We start from the raw sequence: 20802 nt of genomic DNA, 5'->3' as shown, positions 1-20802 counted from the left end.
TCTTTCCTTCCAATAAAACGTCTTTCAAACATTTTTTTCATTTCGCCCACAGTACGCGCCGTGTACAAATATATACGGATATAAAACATTACTAACAATCCCGAAAATGCGAAACGATCGATCGCTCCGTTATATCCATAATTAGCTTTCGTGTCTACGGAAACATTTTTACACTTTTGTAACGAAATTTACTAAAATTTCACACTTTTTTTCTATACAGAAATTTATTTTCGATGAACCGACACTCGATAAATCCACGGACTTAAGTCTGTACGTCTCGCACGCGTTGGTAATTTTTGTTGTTTTTGTTGTTTTATTTTGCCTTATAAATATTGCACCGTTACATATTTTCAAGCCCTTGTGAGGATTTGTGTAGGTTATAAATTGCAAATAACAAGAGTTACGACGTTTTTTTTTCCTGTGAAATTTAATTGCCACGTGTTAAAGTTGTTTTCACACCAATCATTCGCCAATTTACTTACGATCAGTGAAAAGTATTCAAAATATTAGATGAAAGCGGTTGGTCGGAAGTAAACATAATCTTATCGCTTGTGAGCTGGATGGAAAAACTCACGGGTCTAACTTACACATTTAAATTTTTCGATGTAGACTCGATCGAACCGGATGCGACAATTCAATGACTGACTGATAATAAAACTTGGAAAAAATAAAAAAAATTGACACCAATATCCGGATTCTGCTTTTGTTCTTCGCGAATCTCTTTGTATCTTTGTAGTAAAAATATGTATATAATTAATAGGTATTTTCTGATGTATATATGTGTAATACAGGACTGAGAAACGGCTGTAATTATCTTTGAGAAATTAATGATAACTTTGCATCGTCGTTACAGAATATTTCACGATAATTAATTGCGTGGTATTCGCGAGTCTCCCATCATTGTGTAATAATTGTAGAGGCGTTAAATTTTCCTCATATTGGAGCAGGTGTGCAAAGGCTTTGATAGCAGATCAGCTATACTTTTAACCGCGCGTAGGTACAGATCATTCGATATTGATTGTAGAGGAAGAGATTTATTTTTCATTTTTCGTATCGGAGATCGGGGAAACACAATTTCCCTGCTGATGAAACGGGATGATAACAAAATTACACGTAATTGTAACATATTGGCCTTACCGCCAATTGGGTATTGAATAAATTGGCGCATCATGGATTCGTTTCGTTAGTGGAAAATTCAATCAATATCGCTATACCTGGAAGGTTTCCAATCAAGGAACTTCAGTCGTTTGCATCTCATGTTCCCATCGCGGATGCTCATCGAACCGTTTATTACTTTGTTCAACTAAACTACCGCTGAATCAAAAACTACCAGACTCAACCTCATAATTATACCTATATTCTAACTACGTTTTGCCAAATAGTTTAACGATCACTGATATTGCGAAGCGAAAACCAAAACTTGACGAGTATAATTACAATAAACGGCATATTGCGTATCTGAGTAAGTTTAAATGTTATTGTAATTATCAGAAAATATGGGACAATTATGGGTATTGTAATATTACGATAATCGAAAAGAGTAGTAACACATGCTGAATTTTCTGAATAGATATATAAAAAGTGTTCCGGGCACAGATTTCTATACCGCCGTGTTACCGACACTTAGCCAAGACACAAACCCTTTTCTATGAGTTTCATTACTGGGGGATATCCACACTCAGACTAACTCTATAGATTATTGGATCATTTAGTTGCTCTATCTTACCGGCAATTCGCCCTGCTTTACCATAGTTTCAACTCTTATCGAACAAATTCCCCGATTACAGCTACAAAATTAATTTTCATTTTCTACCGAGAACCATAACTCTCGCTTACGGCGATAACAGTTTAGAACACTGTAGTAAACTTCTCTACTCCCAGCTTATTGCAACTCGCATTTTTCAGTGATGGGTGGTGAGAAGTTATGGTGGACGTGGGGGATGGGAGGTCGGGGCACATCGACGAATGGCACCCTGGTCGGCTCGCAGACGGTTGGCGAGGCGTGGAATGGCTCGGTGGAACACGACGCAGTTGCCGGGGGTGGAAACGACACCTGGACAACCGGAAGTGCCTCGGGGAGCGATCGCGACCTCGTAGTAATGATCGTTACAGCAACAATTCTCTGCCTCCTGATACTGATCACTGTAATCGGTAAGTCACCCTGCTATTATTGAACATATTTTCATTTTTCAGGATAGGGATATATAATTAATATTATTAAATAACAGCATTGGAAGTTAATCGAGGCGTAATTATTATGGTGTATAAATTTACAAATTACACACGTCACACCAGATACCGATACCTGAAATATATACGTGGTTCAGACGTGATTATTTTTTTTTTCACCCGTGAAAATTTGGCAGTTTATTATATAGTTATTAATTGTTAAATTTTATTAGTTATACAGCGGAAACCTTGTCACGGAACTTCTGTTAAACAACGTGTCATGCACGCGAAAGCTTGAATTTTAGCATAGCTCTTAACAATGGCTCGAAATTACCTCGAACAGGCGTCAATTCGCCGACCGAACAAAGGGTCGCAAAATGTAGCCGAGCTCTTCGCACGATCCAAATTAAAATAATTAGAAATTCAATTACCCCAGAAGTGAAAGTTGCGTTCGCACAACTTGAGACGCGACAGTGAACTCAATAATTACGGACAAATCGTACACCGCGATAGCGTTTAATTTATTTATGGAAAAAGATGGCGGTTTTGAATTGTTTGGGAAATCGGAGGAAAATGAGAACTTGGTTGAATTCAGGTTTGTACTTCTCGTTACATCTACCTCTTTTTCATACTTATATATATATATACATACATATACTTGTATTAAAGCATCGAAGTGGAAATCCTTGTCAAATTTATTCTACCTAATTCGAGCAGTGTGAATCGTTTCTTTCGGTTATCTCTTTGGATGTGCGGACTTGTTTAAAAGTTTTCCTTTGTTTTTATTTATTTAGTTTTCTTTTTTTTTATTTATTTATTTATTTTTTTTTTTTTTCCGTTACGACAGCCTTTCACGATCGCATTTGGAGTTTTACGGAAGTAATGAACACTTTTTTTTTGGCTAAATTTATTACGATACGAGGAAAAGCTGACCGTCAACGCGGACACGTATCCCATGACATAATTTTTCCCGCTTCAATGACGTACCTGCATGCGGCCAAGGTCTCGATTAATCACCGAGTTTTGTGCTGATTACACAAAGAGAAAACTACGCGGACTCTCGAGTGTGGTTCTTGAGCCTGGCTAGGTACATGAACCAGTAGTGAAGGAGATTCGACGTTGATGAGAGTTCGATAGATCTCCAACACCCTTGACACAATTACACGTCGAGTATTCGATGTCTATAATAATAACGAAATGTAAGCAACTTTACGGCAAATTATTTATCAATTTTTCTTCATTTTGTACATCTACCCTGGTGCTGGAGGCTGTAAAGAGCTGAACATATACTTTTTTACCTACCGGTAGGCACAATGTCACACCTATAATCACACTTGAGAATACCGAAGGTGCCTTGCCTCTTGACACAGTGCGCTGGAAGGTCAGCGATATATTAATCCTTCGCTGAACTTGTTCGTGATTATTTTTAAGCGGGTACCTGTTTTATTATCTACCGGAGTAAGGAAGGCTAAGAGGTGAGGCGAACTTCAAGAATTTATACCCCGATGACGAATCGTTCAATTTTATTGTGGTTCTTTTTATCCAAAATTATATGGATCGAACTTTATCCAGTCATTTTTTCGTTACGATAAATTAATAAGAACCGTTTTTAGTGCCAGTAATGTCAAACATTTCGCTCGGTTGAGCAACACATGTTTTACCCTGCCCGTGATATCTCAAATACGATTTCAATCCATTCGATCCAAATTTGGAGAAAGTTTCCCGAGACAGTTCGTCCTCTTCACTACGATCACGTATTTTCTTTTAGCCCTGATATTTTTCGTTAATTAAATAAAAGCGTCGTGAAAATTGGACGAGAAATCGAATTTCAACTTCAAACGGTGACCAATTTGTTAGCAGAAGGAAAAAAAAAAAGACATTGAATGATTAGCTGCTCAATTTTAAACCTCTACAGCGGGTTCACTCGAAACAATTTCTCGTCAATCAAGTTTTTATAAAGTCAAATGTTTACTGATTTAAAAAAAAAAAATTTCATCCCACGGGCAGAAAGCGTTTGTATAATTAGCTCTAGAAGAAAAAATGTTTCCAACGAAACAAAAAATTGCGCCTCGCAAGCACATTTTCGTTCATATTATATATGTATATATATATATATATCAGACAGGGTTGATTTTATGTAAATAGATACACGTATTTTTTGTTTCATGGCACTGCAAAGGTTGTTACTTGAAGCGAAGATGTTTTTTCTTTTTTTTTTCACCGTTTCATTCGACTTTTACACGTATGAATAATAATCTGTGTGTTTCACCGGTGAAGCATTCATTTCTCAATTTTATTATCATATTTTTCCTATTATATTGTCTGAATTTCTGAGATTCTAAATGACTGTTTGAACCCCGGTTGGGAAAAGCGTTGCTTTTTCATTCGTCTCACCAGTTAATCATTTCCTGACATTACGAGGTCTGAATATGATATTCATTTCGGGTATGTTATACACGCACGCACACATATGCACATATATGTATGCCCATGTGTGCGCAAGTGTGATGTATCGGTGATTTAGCTTTTATCTAAGCTTGGAAAGAAAGTAAAGAAGAAGAAAGAAGATCCGCGGACGCTGATGCGTAACGTAAACTTGAGTAGACTACCACTGAAATAAATACAAACAACTTGAAACTTTCGTTATATGTATGTACATAATATATCAGTTTCAAGATTAGAGCGTACACGGGGATACTCTAATCTTATAAATTATTTCGCAAGAAAGTATAGCTCTGCTTTTGTGCTCGAAAGTCGGGAGCGAAACTCTCGGTGAAGAAATTCTCTGGACCCCAGGGTATCAGGACGACGATTGCCTTTTAGGATTGAACTGTATTACCGACCGATTGCGTCGCTTATCCCGTCAGTCTTACGAATTTACTCCAAAATTGGCAAAAAAATTTTTTATTGGCTGAATCGGAGCCATTTTTCGTTTGAGTTTTTTTTTTTTTATAGATCACGCAGAGATTTCTTTTTTTTTCGTGCCAAGTGGTTTGAAATAGGTTTCCTGGTGTAAAATTGACCGAGGAACAAGCGTACGCCCTCAGATTTGACTTACGACAAAAATGGTGAAAACTGATAAAAAAAAAAGTCCCTAATCTTAGGGAAATGATCTAAAAAAACGGCAATCTTGTAGAGAAAGAACACGCCATAGATTTTTAGGACGAACCGTTTAGAAAATACGCGGCGTAAGAATTTCGAGAATTTTTGAGTACGGAATACTTGTGGCTTTTATTCCGTGTCTCATAAATTTTGTCACGTAATTTATCGCGGCAAATATAAAAATTTCGACTTGATGCTTAATAGTTTGAGTACGCAAGCATATTTTAAATCATTCGATACGAGTTTTTTACGTCCGAAACGAATGAATTGATATTTCCTTCGTGAATTTGTTGAACCTGACATTTCACAAGATTTTGCAAGAAGAAAAAAAAAAAATAAAAATACGGCAATTTTGAAACAGATTAAATTTGCTACTCAATTTTTACCTCGATACTAGAAAATTATGTCTCATTGCAGAAAGTTGCACGAGAATCTTGAAGCAATTCGGTTATTGTTTGAAAATATGTCCACTTATCATTCGAAAAAATGTTTCATTTACAATCAATTCGTATTCATGCATGGTCTGAAACTTTTTTTTTTTTTTTTCATCAAATTTCATTACGCACAAAATGAGTAAAAAAATGAAAAAAGAAGAAAGAAAAATCTCGAGGGGTTAGACTTTTGTGGAAAAACGTTGGGCGGTGTAGAAGAAAATCGGCTCTATTTGACAGCCGTACAAATGGTCGCGCCTAATTCAATCTCGCGATATTTTTCCGCGGCGTTGATGTTGCTCCAGAATAGCTCAAAGAAAAAAAGTCCGCCCTCTGTAAGCGGGATAGTCAAAGCGGATAATTTATGACTAAAATTCCTTCCACTATCCGAGACGCATGAATTTTTCACGGTACATTTTTATTGTAACTCAACATCTCGAGGAAACTGGCCTCGATGGATTTAGAAATAGACGAACGATTTATATTTCGCGTCGTTCATATTTCAGTCACTCTTCCTAAAAAGGGACGGATTTGCGTGATTGGAAAAAGCGGCTGACAATTCTCGGAACAATTTATTCGAAGGAATATAATTTTTCATGGTGCTTATCGTGTACGTGATTCGTATTCAATTTTTATCTGTAATCAAATTACCGTGTTTTAGAATGATTGTATTTTTTCTGATTCATAGTTTTTCTTTTATCTCTTATTTTTTCATCGAGGATCACATAATGCTCTAATTTCGTTGTTCCCGATCGATTTGAGTCAAGTAAGTCAACCGAAATATAGAGCGAAAAAATGACGTCAATTTTTCAAAAAAATTTTGACAATTATTCGAAGTATTTTTACTGACGCAATTTCCATCAAGTTATTTTGCACGGTAAAATAACTGAAAGATTATGCGTTTTATTTTGATTTACTTTCAACTCGCAAACGATTAGACGTTGAAATGCGATGCTGGGAAGTGATAAAAATAAACATTTCGAATGCCATTCAATCTGAACCTTGATGATCCTTCCGAAAGTTCGCGTGTTTGTCAAAAAAGAAATCATCAAATCATAAATGTCAAAATAAATTCGCATTTCGTAAAAATTCATGGTAACAACTCCTACCGTGTTAAAAAATCAAAAGCCAATTGGTTTTGGGACGATACAATCTTAAAAACGTGTTTTTTTCCCCCAAGTATCCAACTTTTTTTGTCCTTTTACCAACAATTTTGTATTTTTTTTTTTTTTTTTACAATCTCTTACTTTCCTTTCTGCCAAAATCACAGTCCGATACAAAAAGGATAAATAATTTTCTTCGTTACATATCGAGTCAGATTTTCATGTGGTCAGTTTAATTTGTTAACAATTACTTGTGCTTTCACCGTATTCAAGATTCTCACAATCGAGCACGTATAACGAATATTCGATACCGTATTACTTTACATTAATGACGAAGACATCGTGCTGCTAAATAAGAAAAAAAAAAAAACTTCTTCCAAAAGATACGCGGTTCAGATTCATCAATTTCAAATACTCGAGCTTTGATTTCCATCGCGGTTTTTTCTTTCAGTCACTTCATCCAACACCTTCAAACCTCATACTCTCTAAATTTGTTTCCCGTTTCTTTTTCTGCTCTTCTTTTTTATTTTTCTTTTTTTTTGTCAGTAGCAATCCAAAGAAAAAAAAAAAGTCACAGCGCTCGGAGCTTGCGTGATTCGGAGAATGCGAACCGATTGGTTATTTCAGGGTCCACGTCGGAGGCTTAAATTCTGATGACGCATCGTTTTATTTTGTTTTTTATTTTCAAACGTACACAACTCGGAGGATGCTTCGATATTGCTTCTAGATGACCGCGCGGAGTTACAAATATCTACTTATAAATTTATGTTCGTTTAAAAAGCTATCCGTCAGCGAATACATTCGCCTGAAATTGAATGTCGAACTATATTAAACCATCGAATTTCCCAATTCATTGTGATTTTCTTTCCTCTCTACGCAGTTAGAATATATTACGATTACCGAAATAATCAAGCGTGCGTGTTTCTTCGGATTTTTGAAATCCGAGATTTACCGAACGTCCAAAAATTCAACAATATTTTGCTACCGCAAAAATAACATTCCGTCATTTTATCTCTTTCATTCTCTCTTTTAGCTCTTTTGTCACGCACGCGTTATATCGTGTATTTTTAAACCTTAAATTGAGATCCCAAAGTCTGAAGGTTTGCTTTTCCGGCCATAAGGTGGATCGATCTTGGATACACTGCGATGATTTATATACGCTATACCTCCGTGCTCAAATGTCAACAGTCTCTTCGTGACTATGGACAATTCTCTTACTCCGTTTTATCCCTGCAGACTTTGTCACCGATGAATTATAGGAGCCCCGTTGACCAAATCATCAATTTACATACCGCACTAAAAGAAATTTTTAGTTCCAGTTACCGCTCAGTCCTTGACTATTTTCATTTTTTACGACAATCGAAAAACGTACTTCTAGGTAGAAAATAAAAATTAGTTTTCTAGCTGTAACCGGAAACTCTAGTATCCGTTACTATTCTTTCTCATTACGATCACTGTTGCTATATTTTCTTGTAACTGTTGCGAAAATTTAATGCTCGTGCAACGATAAATTGACGTTAAAGCCTTGTTTAACTAAAAAAGTAGAGTAAACCTCAGAAACTGATTTTGCGTTGCAATAACCAAAAAAGGATCGACGATAGCGCAAAATGTTTACGCGTACCTCGTTTTTCGTAATTCGAACAATATTCAAACAGTTTTTTTCAACGATATCTGTTTTACTGAATTTTTCTAGTTACTGTAACAAAGGAAATTTTTCTCAGTGCAAGTATCGCAAAAAAGAATAATAAAGTCCAGTTTTTTTAGTTCTTAAAGTTGTTCATTTTCTACGAAATATAGGTAGACAAAATGTGGTCATTTTAATGTCTAAAATAATAAAAGTTTCGAAAGCTTCATGCCCCTGATTATAATACATCAGTACTTTGATTTCTTGTCCAAGTTTCATCTATAGAGTCTAATTCACTCTTATGTCGTTCCGAATGCTGTCAAAACTGAAAAAATAAAATACTAATATCCAATACGAATTTTGAATCGCAAAATGAGATTTGCGATCAACGAAGCCTTCAGGCACATGTTACGTGAAAATAGAACCGCGCCGATTGAGACCAAAATCATTGAAATCCGGTAACTCAGTAAAAATAACTTCCTTTTATTCTCCGTAAACCGAGAAACGCGAAGTTAAAAAGACACTCGAAAAAATTTCCAATAAACCGAGACCAAGAAGACAATATTTCGTAGAAAATTTTATTGAAATTCATTGAAAATTGCGGATGCGAAAATCTCGACACGTGTCAAGATGAAACTTACGACGCATATATACATATATATAAAGCTCGACTATTCCGATATCGATATTACGATCAAGTACTCGAATCAGCACTCTCATTTGCTTTCTCCGGTAAATAAGATTGGTAAATGGCGTATGTAGGTATTTCTGCACTCCAATCGGGTGATCGGAATTAGATCGAAATCCCTCCTCATCCCGAGTTCCTAATGAATTCCTCTTTAATTCTAGGACTGTGCGTCGTATAATCCGTTTCTGAAAGTCAAGTCCGTGCAGGAAAATAAACCGTTGAATATGGAAAAGGAAAAATCCGAAGTCGACGGAAAGAATGACAATTTCGAAAAATGAAAATTGACATCATCTTGCGGTGACAGCGGCTCTGATCGTTGACGCGAATCCCGAGAATCAGGCAATGGATACGTAAAGTTCATTGTGAATTTATACGAGTTGAGAAATATGAGGCCAGAGACGCTCTCCGTTGTTCTGATTTGTGTCAATTTTCATTTACACCCCTCGTATCCTCGTGTTTTTCTTTACTCAATTTTAAGCTTTCGCACTCTTGCAGAATTCCAAAATAAACCTCGCACACAATCGATAATTTCAAGGAAAATTACAAACGCGTCAACCCATTTACGCATTTTTATGGAGTATCATGTCAAAACGTTATTTCCAATTATAGTAGGTGGCAATATTTGATTTCTATATGAATTTTTATTTATTTTCTATCGCCTTGTTTCAAAAAACTCTGAATGTATTTGAAACCCATTTTATATATAATATTATTCGAATGATTTTTGAGACGAATAAGATTGTTCCTTGTTCGTTTGTTGATTAATTATTAATCGCGTTGAGTCTGTATTTGAATTCACAAACTACGAAGATATTTCATAGATTGTTAAAAAAAAAAAAAAAAAACCGAAGCTGCATCAGCACGAATATGCTATTACTTCGGCAGAATGATAGTTCTCACCCTGTTTATTGCGGAAAGCGATATAAAATGTGCCGGCTTGCCAAGTTGCAGTCGCATACTCACTGAATTGCTAAATTTTTACTCGTTGTTTTTTTTTTCTTTTTTTTTTTTTATTCTCTCACATTTATTGCTTAAAAATTCACTTCCAGCCTCTCACTTTTTCGTACTACATCTCAGAGAAGAATGGGAAGTTGTTATGATCACTCTAAAAATGAAAAGCCGAGTTTTCACGAGATCTGGACTATTTCAGGTCTGGAAAATCACAACTCTGACCATTTTGCAGATGGGCGTTTTATTAGAACATGTCAAAAATTTCACTCTCTTCAGGCTGCAGTCAATTTTTACCCGCTTGTTTTACCCTTATTTATAAAAAATTTTTTTTTTCGGACCATCACGACCGATGTTTGTCTTTTTCAATTATTACAACGTACGTGAATATTTTTTTCGTATCGTTCAAGATTGAGAAAAATCAATCTTAATAGCGCCTTAAAGTAGCTTCTGAAACGGATTTATTAATCGTTCGACACAAAAAATTCTAAAGTTGAAAATAAGCGATCAGCGAACTTTTTCATCTGCACAGTTCAGCCTGTAACCTCTTTTCGCCAGCTGCTTTCTATTCATAGAATTTCAAAACATGGAAAGACAGATTATAAAAAAATCAATATATAAAAAAGTGGCAGTATCGAAAATCGAAATATAGAATCGTCAGAATGAATATGAATATAGCAGTACTAGGATGAAATGCCTCAGAAATGATAACCCAAATAGAAATATCCCATTGCAAAAATGATCCATAACAAAAATATCACATTCGAAAATTTACTCAATTTTTTTTTAATTTAATTCAACTTGGTATAATTTAATGTTTTGTAACTTTCGTCTTTTTTTTTTTTTTATGACGCGTTATTCTTGTCTTCGGTTTTTTATGTCCTCATCATTTTTGTCTCGAGTTATTTAGCCTTGTGTTATTTTTTTTTTATATGTATATATTTTTTTTTTTCTTGTGGGTCCATTTTTGACAGATCAGTTTCGATGTTCTCACAGGGGACGTTAAGATCGGTCGCCGAATACAGCGAGGCAAAACTTGTAAAATAGTCATAAAATTCCGTAACGTTCAACATTTCGACTGTTCGAACATTTCTATTCTATAAAATAGATCACCGAGTTTTTTGAAAACTCGGTTCCATTCTCCAACCTTTCTTATACATTCTCACCCTCGCCACACATATCGGTGAAATTTATAACCACAGACAATCGCCGTTTTCGCCAGACAGACGTAAGAGGCTGCTGGGGGAAGGTGAAGATAAGCAAACGTGAGAAAAAAAAAACACTCGAATAGGCCATCACGGTTCTCCGAAGGGATGTAGGGTGGAACAATACGAGGGTATAAGGTAAATATCGTCGAGGTTATGTACCTGCCAGGGGTTGGTGTTCGGGGGTAACCGGAGTGAGCACGCTATTATCATACCCACGCGAGTCATCGAGTCGTTTCCATAATTGCTTGTAAGGCCGGAAGGGCTGTTACAACAACGCACATTGCACGCTGGTTGGGATCACCAGGCTGATCGCACCTCTGGAACAACATAACGGCGGGAATCCATGTACAGGTTAGATTTCAAACGGCCAAATGATCCCTTGTCCGTCAAGATTTAGGGCGTGTTCGGAAATTGACTTGAAAGTACTTTCAGTACTGAAAATGGTATAGTCCAAGTGACGTATACTGTAGATTTTCAGTACTGACAGTACGGTCAGTCGATTTCCGAACACGATCTTAATGCGCATGCGCTGCAATCCGAGAGCGGTTGTTTTCCAGGGTGACCAACCGCGTAGCGAACGTAACCTCAAAAATTTTGACAGCTGTCGATGTTGAACGTAACTGCCGGTGAGAAATGTCGAATTGTTTTTTTTTTTTTTTTTCGAGGTTACGTTTACGAAGGTTGGTCACCGTGGCAAATAAACGCTCTAGGATCGTAGCGCATGCGCGTTGAATCTTAACGGACAACGGACCGTTCTATCGTTGGTACATCGCTACTTTATAAACGTTGCGTTGTAATACACGCCTAGGAATATGTACGAACAACGTATCACTTGATCGTCGTAAAGAGGTTATATAGCTTTCGCGATGATACAACGTGCGACGGGAGAGGATGGGTGAGCTTAAAGCTATGGTGCGGACGGAGGGAGAGGAGGACGGATTGAAAGACGAACCAGTCAGCGAGACGGGACGGAGAAGGGCGAGACGTGAATTATATTATAGCGAAGTGTTCGCCGAGGGTGAACCGAGGTTGCGAATGTTGGGAAATTCTCCGTTTTCGGGGTTACCTAGCCTAGCTGGCAGCACAATTTCAATGAAAATGAAAACAGAAAAAGAAAAGGAGAAGGAGAAGGAGAAGAAAGGTGGGACGTGTCGACGGCGGCGCTCGGCTCAGGAATTTATCCCACCGTTCCTGTATGTATGGGGTATTCCATGCCAAATTAACCTGCCTCTCACCCTTAATCTTTCAGATTTGACTCGCGGTTTTTTTATACGATTTTTTCGACTCTCTTTTTTTTATCGAAGTTTTTCGAATTGATTTGAGTTACTTACCATTTTTAAAAACGATCATATTCATCGACGCAATTTAATAGCCTCATAATTCGTGTGTCAGATATTAAAGTTTTTTTTATCCTTGAGCTGGACTAGACAATTCTGATTAAAAATAAAAATGAATGTAAGAACAAGGAAACGTTGTGTGGCTGGATACAAAGCATCAGTCGATTCAAAATAAGCGCTTTTCAGTCCAGTAGCTTATAATCTTTGGCAAATTATGAGTCAATCTAAACCAGTAGCATAAGAAATGTTAAAAACTAGACGGATTAAATATAATAATTTCTGGGTATTAATTCGAGGAAAATACTGAAATTGAAAATTCTAATCGTTACAAATATATATATATAATGTAATAATTTGAATCAGTACGTAGAAAATGAATCAGGCTATCTGACGTGAGACATTTATTTTAAATCATTTTCTCCGAGGCGTATTTCGCGAGAAATTCGTGTATAGAAAGCGATACAATATGCCGAGAGAAATCCGTGAATTAGGGGAAAAATTGCAAAATTGAATCAACGTTTCAGCGGGCATTTTCAGTTTAACGTGTCAAAAGCCATCCGCAGTCATCCGTACAACGGGCATCATATGAATAAATCTTATTATTCGATAAAATATGATACAGTGGGCATATATGTAACTCGAAACGTCTCGCATCTTCTTACTTCCCTCTTCCTTCCTCGCCGAGTTTCATAGAAATGCAATAAAATAAGATCCGCGAATGTGCGACGAGGAATACAAAGCCCGAGGATGTTCCGAAGTCGAAAGTCGAAATGGCAAGATCGCTGGAAAAGCTTGCGGTCTTGGACGAAGCCGCAGCAGCAGCAGCAGCAGCAGCGGTAGCAGATTTTCAAGAAGGGTAACGAAAAGTGACGTTCGTATCTCCACGGCTTACAATTCGTTCCTTTTTTCCTGTCCATCACGGTCTCGCGGCGTTCGAAGATCGGCAAAACGGTTTTGACAAGCGGAATTCGACGTCTTACATGCACTCGATCGAAGACGATACGGTGCAGGTTTTTCTTATCTCTCGATGAAAAACACCCGAAATAAACGCGCGAGGATGAAATTCATCCCCCTGTCTCACCGAACGACGCGATAAAAAAAAAAAAAGAAAAGAAAAAAAAAACCTTGGAAGGACAAAGTGATCTTTATATCTGGATCATGAGCGGCTTACCGATCCCACGTGAATAATATCGTTGACACAGATGGATCGGGGACAGGCCTTCTCTTCAATCCAGCGTATCACGGAGGCATTATAAAACGGATAATTTATTCGAGGCGAGATTATATATTCCTTAGATTGTGTTTACATCGCAAAAGATAATATGTATTTACATACGCTGTCTCTGGGGAGAATTTAAATGATAATAAATTGGGGAAAAAAAAAATTACGAAGCAGCGCAGATTTCAAAATCAATATATATATATATACAAATGTAATAATGAGATAAAGGAGAACGTGTACTTTTTCGCAGAATAATGTTGATAAAAAGGGGGAAAAATGAAACGTAATGGAAACGTTGCAACGCGATATTTTAGCTCCTACAGATCAAAGATTCACAACTTCAACGATTTGACAAAGGATTTTTGTGGATGGACGAAGAAATTACTGAGAAATATATTCGAACCATTTTCGTTGTCGGATGAAAACGATTGCGAGGTATATTCTGTATAATAACAGGGAGAGAGAGAGAGAGAGAGAGAGAGAGAGCAAAGGTTCGGATATCCCAACTGCCATGTACAGGGTGTCGTATTTCAATCGAGAAACTGTATTAACCGACCAACTAGTAATTAACAGAATGTGCCGTGAAATTTCTGTGGTTCGATGTATCTCGTAGAAATTTCAGGATTTTTTTTTTTGCAACGTTGAGCCGATTTTAATAGCACCTAACAGAAGGTTCTTGTTGCCGTCTAGACACGTTGAAAAAAAAAACATGTTCACCCCTTCTAAACCCAGAGAAAGAGTTTGTTGAATACGTGTTATAAAATGCAATCATATTTATTTGAAATATCAAAACATTTTTTTCGCTAGATTTGATCGCGGTATCAGATAAATTCGAAACGATTTTTTCTTGTTGTCTGTTAGTAACTTTGAGGCAGAAAATAACTCGATTTGTGTAGTTTTGGGGTCACTGATAATTTCGAGTACACTGGCATTATAATTTGAAAATTCCTGAAAATGGATACAGAAAATTCGGGAGATAAAATCACAACGTCGTTAATTATTTTCTATTTTTGATCGATCATTTTATACAGCTGAGCCACAAAATTTTTATACCCCAATGCCAGAATTTCAAATAACAAAGGAGTCTGATTTCAGTGAAAGAAAGTCGGACTGATTTGGAAATTCGCGACTGATTACATCGAAGTTAAAAAAAAAAATTACTTTTATTGCAAGCACTGGCGTTTTCGAAACAGAGTTTCGATCTTAGCGAGAGAATTTCGTTCATCGGTTATGAAAATTACGGGACACCCGTTGTGTTATTACAACTCTAACCGTCTGTGTAATATATAAAGCAGCAGTACATAAATAATATAGGTATGTATATACATGCATTAGTGAAATCAAGATACAACCAGAACGAAAAGAGCGAATCAGGGAACACCGAGCAGAAATGAAATACCCGAGGGTGATTTATACTTCGTCCAGGTTTAAACGTCTCTGCTAAGCTTCCGAATATTTTGGGCAGACTGTCTTTTTCGCATGATTTCATTTATTTGCCTTCCTTCTCGTCAAATTATTCTCACGAAACTACAATCATGCGGAGTATAACAATTCGAAATAGTGAATTTCATCACGTTCAAAAACTCGGTCTCTTCGAACCGAGCGTAAATTTGCAATATGAGTCGTAGGTGAGTCGAATACGAATATTGCAAATATACTGAGAGAAATTTTTTGTTCCGGTTACCGCTCAGTCCTTAACTATTTTCACTTTTTACCACAATCGAAAAACATAGTTCTGGGTAGAAAATGAAAATTAGTTTTCTAGCTGTTACCGGAAAGTCTAGCATCCGTTACTATTCTTTCTCATCACGATCACTGTTGCTATATTTTCTTGCAACTGTTGCGAAAATTTAATTCTCGTGCGACAATAAATTGACGTTAAAGCCTTGTTTAACTAAAAAAGTCGAGTAAACCGAAGAAACTGATTTTGCGTTACAATTACCAAAAAAGGATCGACGGTAACGCAAAATCGTTCCGCTTACCTCGTTTTTCATAATCCCAACAATATTCAAACAGTTATTTTAACGATACCTGTTTTGCTGAATTTTTCTGGTTAGTGTAACAAATGAAATTTTTCTCGGTGTACGCGAGGAGAAAAGACCGTCGGCTCATTTTTGCACACGACTCTTTATACAACAAGAGTATGTTACGCGTTTTTTCAAGAAACACGAAATTGAGGTTACGGTCGCATACCGTCAGATTTGTTCGCGACAGCGCATGCGCGGAGTGCAGAAAAGACCACTTTCAACGACTAGGACTTAAAAGTAGTCTTTTCCGTACTCCGCGCATGCGCGTTCGCAGAATCACTCTACCGGCATAGAATCAGGTACTTTGTGCACGGAAAACAGGGATGAAAAAACGCGTAAAACATACTCGATTTACATAAAATCCTTTTAGTCCGTGCGCATTGCTATTTCTTCTCACGCCTTGTAATTCAAATCGTTGTCGTTCAGATATATAATCCTCGTTTAAAAAGTACCGCGTGGGTGAATAAAATATATGGGAGGAGAATAACTGGAAATGAAATGCTGAAAGGAACGTACTGCGCATATTATATTATTATCGTCTCTGCTCACGTGGGTGGACACATTTATATTCAAAGGAATTTGTAAAATACACAATTCACACGGTCCCAGACGCTGATTCGATGATGGATATCGATCAATAGGTATTCGTGAATAAAAATTTGCGGATTCAAAGCTTCGCCGAGAAATCGTCGCGCGCGGTTTGTAAGAAGACGAATCTTTTGGCATACGTACCTTGTTTAATATATGTATGCGTACTAGACTGGGACAAAAAATTGAAATTTCAAGTTTTTCTTCAATTTTAATTGAGAATAACTTTTGAAAAATTAAATTGAGGCAAAAATATTAAGAGATCTTTTTTGTAGAACATTAAATTTCCTTTAAGAATCTGTCATGATCTTTTTTATACATTCATTGATTCGTTAGTCACGAAATTCCAAATTGAAAAAGTCAAATCGAGAAATTATATCAATTTATTAAGCTTAATTACTCGGAAACGGCTTGTCTGACAAAAATCTACAATCAGACCTTTTTTCTAGGGAATTTAATTTTATAAAGGGATAAGTGAACATAAATTTTTTCACTTCAATATTTCGACAGTTCTGACGTAAAACATCAAATTATTACTAAAAAACAAAAATAGCGATGATAGACCTCTTAAAGTTAATATTGAGGGCTTAAAATTTCATGAAATTTTTTTTTTTTTGCCATACTGAATGATATTGTCAATATATTTTCAAAAAAAAAAAAGTAGTCAATTTCTTTGGCCCAGTCTAATGCGTACATAATTCTTGGACGGATTCCAAACCCACGTAATACGATCAGCAATTATTTATCACATTTAAGTCCATAAATCATAAGAATCAAAGATTAATTTACATACGGATGATCGACGTTCTCTGAATCGTTTCCGAGAATATACATTTTTGCGTACGGACAAATTTTCGACTTCTTATTTACATAAAGCTTAACGTACACATTATGAGGAGGTATATATCTACTATCTGACTAAGCGAGCACTTCACAACACTTTCACGTATCGTCATATTACATACTAACAACGTTAACGCCTCTTTTCAAACAAGTGATCAAGATCGATCACGTTTTCGGACTTGTTGCATATGTGTGCTAAAGCGTGCGCGTATATAAATTATGCTTATCGCTAAAAGCTCGTGGCAGCTTCTTTAAACACCAATTTTTTAACATTAGTACAGATGCATTATTATTTTTCTTATTTTATCGCCGTTATACACCCGCTACGGGTTATTTCCAAGAAAAATATCGCCCGGCTCAATCTTCGTTCACTTTCAATTTCCTCCGCTTTTGAACTATTTTTAAAATTCGACCATCCTATTTCTGATTATTGTCAGACAGAACCAAGAAGCTACGCAGTTTCGGAGGCACGTAACTCACGGACAGCTCGAAAGATGTTTTTTTTTTTTTTTTTAAATACCATCAGATTTTTGTTGGGAAAAACCGCGTAGATCCGAACTTGAGTCGCATCTGCGAACTTTCGTTTCATCACGTTTTTGTTTTCTTATCTTAATTGCAACGGGGCTGTAAATTATTTTGGGCAAATTTTTTTTTTTTTTTCGTTACTCGCGATCGATAAATAATATTCTTGTTAACAATAAGGTCTATCATTAAGCTCGATGACATTTTTCGCGGTGCTCACGGTGTGTCAAAAACGAATAAACTTCAATCAAGACCGTTTCTTTATCTTCAATAAAATTAAAAAAATCGTCAATTTTGGACGAAAAGTAGAATTTCAACTTTGAACGGTTGCCATTGTGTTGATAAAAAAGAAAATCAGATCGTGGCAAATAGGATATTATATTACTATCCGACAAAAATGCCTTCAAACTCGAAGCAAATCGGTTTGAGCTGAATAGTTGGCGTTATTAATTGATTTTAATTAAAAAAAAAAAAATACGTGAACGAAGCTGGATCCACATACTTTTGAACAAACTGAATCCCAATCAATTTGATTAATTGACAGTCGTGGCGTGAATTCCGAAAATTTACCCCCTTATTCAGCCCTCTACTCGCGTATATAATATGCACCCTTAACGGTGCTTTCGCAAGAATTCACGATTCGGAGGGCGTTTTGCGGATGGGAAGTGAGAGCCAGGTGCAGTTTGGCTAGAATTCGTCTTGATTAGAACCGAGACTGCGAATTCCTGCTTATCTCCCGACTCTAAATAACGTCGTAGTACGATTTGGACACTCCCTTAATCCTCGGAGCGGTACGTCAGGATTTGGCGATGTGTAATGGCTGGGAAGAAGCGTTTTCAGCGTCGTAGAGAAATTACTGACCGGAGACGAGAATCGAGCAACGGTCACCGTTTCGTACCAAACTCACTGTAATCGACGGATGATTACAGAGAGTGAGCTACTGAGAATTGGAGAACGACAACGTAGGACAATCATCCCTCTCCGGGAGCCATTTTACCAGGGATTTCTAATTGTGATCGGAGTTGAAACCAGACGGGGATTTACGCTGCGACGATTCTCGACCTCATCTAATCCTCTGGGAAACGATTAGTTCGATTCTATTCGAGATTATTTGCCGCGATTAGAGAAGCGAGCTCCAAACATATTTTTTTGTCTTCACGCGATCGTAAAATGGCCAGGTGTGACCGTTAATATTGCTCAATTGATTGCGGAAATTTTCGTTTTCGAGAAAAGAGTAACTTTTCACTTGGGAACATTTTTTACCATTTATCATTTGCTGAGGATGAAGTGTGGGAACCGAAGTCCTGATCAAAAGTTGAAACAAAAGAAAAACAGATGTAAAAATACCTGCGGAAAAAGCTCGAACATCATTTTGACCGTCCCAATCGTAAGACATTTTTTAAAAATTGTTCATATCTTGACTTCCGTTATTCGAATTTCCTCAGAGTAATTTCTAGCATAGAGTAACAATATTTCTTGCATTTGTAATCACTGCGTTTCCTTTATCGTAAATACCATTGCTAGAGTTTTTCTAAGGGGTTCTTTTATTTATTAATTTTTTTTCTTTTTTTTCTCACTCTCCGTGACTTTTCATTCAGCCTCTATTCATGTTCTAGAACTTTTCAACGGAGAATATATTGTGAACCGATCAAGATGTCCTTGTGAAAAATTAAGTAGGTACTTGTTTATTTTGCTTCGTTTTTCGAACACCGTGCTTGTTACACTTCATAAACGAGCTGGATATTTCCATCGAAGAATTAACGGCTTCGATAAAACAGCTTGTACCTACACGTTGTTGGTAATTGGAGCATGGCATTCGACGCCGTCCGCCGATTTCCACGATGTTAAACATACGATTAAAACTCGGGTGTTGTTATCTGACGTGAGAGAGGATCGATCAAAGATAGTATTTTTATCTCGAATTCCGGTCAGATTGTTGACGAGCCCTTCTCCTCCGGCTGTCAGTCATTCGTCGTGACGGCAACAATTAGTGTAAAAATGCAATTGCTTCTTAATTGATGAAAAACAAAATCGTAGCAAAAAAAGTCTTTATCGCTTTCACTCTCTCTCTCTCTCTCTCTCTCTCTCTCTCTCTCTCTCTCTCTCTCTCTGTTTAGCTCTCTTTTTTTCTCTCTTCACGCTGATGCCGGGATATTCGTGAGGCTTGATATTTCACGCGCCACTAAGTATATTTAGATGATAACTACAGGCGAAGTTGGGTTTAAGCAAAATCCTCGCAGAGAACCGTGACGCAGGGTCGAAGGAGAGACGGCAGGGCATGACCGTGATGAGAAAAGTCGTTAAACCCTTCCAGCTCGACCCGAAAATTTCAAGAGATTATGAATGAACGGTATACCGATTTACCCTTGTCTTCGGCCTGCTCTTCTTGCCACGAAATTTTCATTCTCGTCACTCCCGCTGTTGAAATAAAAACGATAAAAAGAAAAAGCAAATTTCCAAAATCATCGGGAAATTCATATCTACTTTCCTTTATCTCATTTTTTTCTTCTATCATCACGGTACGAACTATTTTTGTTTTTGAAAGTTCAGATGATAATGAACACAATTTTCGAGGCTTGTGCCGAGTATTAAAAAAAAAAAAAAATAAAAAAATAAAAAAACGCCAGAAATGAGGAGTTAACAATTCCTGAAGTCCGGTATAGACGTAGCTTAAAGCTCGGCTTAAAGTCACTTGAAGTCACTCGCAGGTACTCGAAGTCAGTGAAGTCACATGAAGTCACTTGAAGTTAGTGAAGTTGTTTGGACTCATGCGAAGTCAATTGAGTTCACGAAGTCTTTTGAAATTTTTTAGTCACGAACTCAGGTGTAAAGTCAATCGACGGAGTGTAAAAGACGCAATCGTAAAATATTCCAGATAAATAACTTGGGTTGTGAGTCAAAAAATACCAAGCTGCATTTTGTTCGTGGTAAACTTACAAATTACCAGTGAAAAGTTTAAATCCTCTCCCTGATTTCCTCCGCTTGATGAG

General features: G+C 36.8%; 1 protein-coding gene across 3 annotated transcripts in view; it reads left to right on the top strand.

Annotated features, from left to right (window-relative positions):
- Positions 1-20802, top strand: part of LOC107220228 (5-hydroxytryptamine receptor) — a 177845-nt gene that overhangs the window by 45623 nt on the left and 111420 nt on the right. For all 3 annotated transcript variants that reach the window (XM_046731592.1, XM_046731590.1, XM_046731591.1), the window contains exon 3: positions 1906-2151. In XM_046731592.1, coding sequence (XP_046587548.1) covers positions 1908-2151 — 244 coding nt within the window. In that variant the 5' untranslated portion in view covers positions 1906-1907. The remainder of the gene's footprint in view (positions 1-1905; positions 2152-20802) is intronic.

The sequence above is a fragment of the Neodiprion lecontei genome, chromosome 2, assembly GCF_021901455.1.
Source record: "Neodiprion lecontei isolate iyNeoLeco1 chromosome 2, iyNeoLeco1.1, whole genome shotgun sequence".
Classification (NCBI taxonomy): Eukaryota; Metazoa; Arthropoda; class Insecta; order Hymenoptera; family Diprionidae; genus Neodiprion; species Neodiprion lecontei.
Note: the sequence above shows the minus strand (reverse complement) of the source record. Positions and strands in the feature narration are given on the sequence as shown.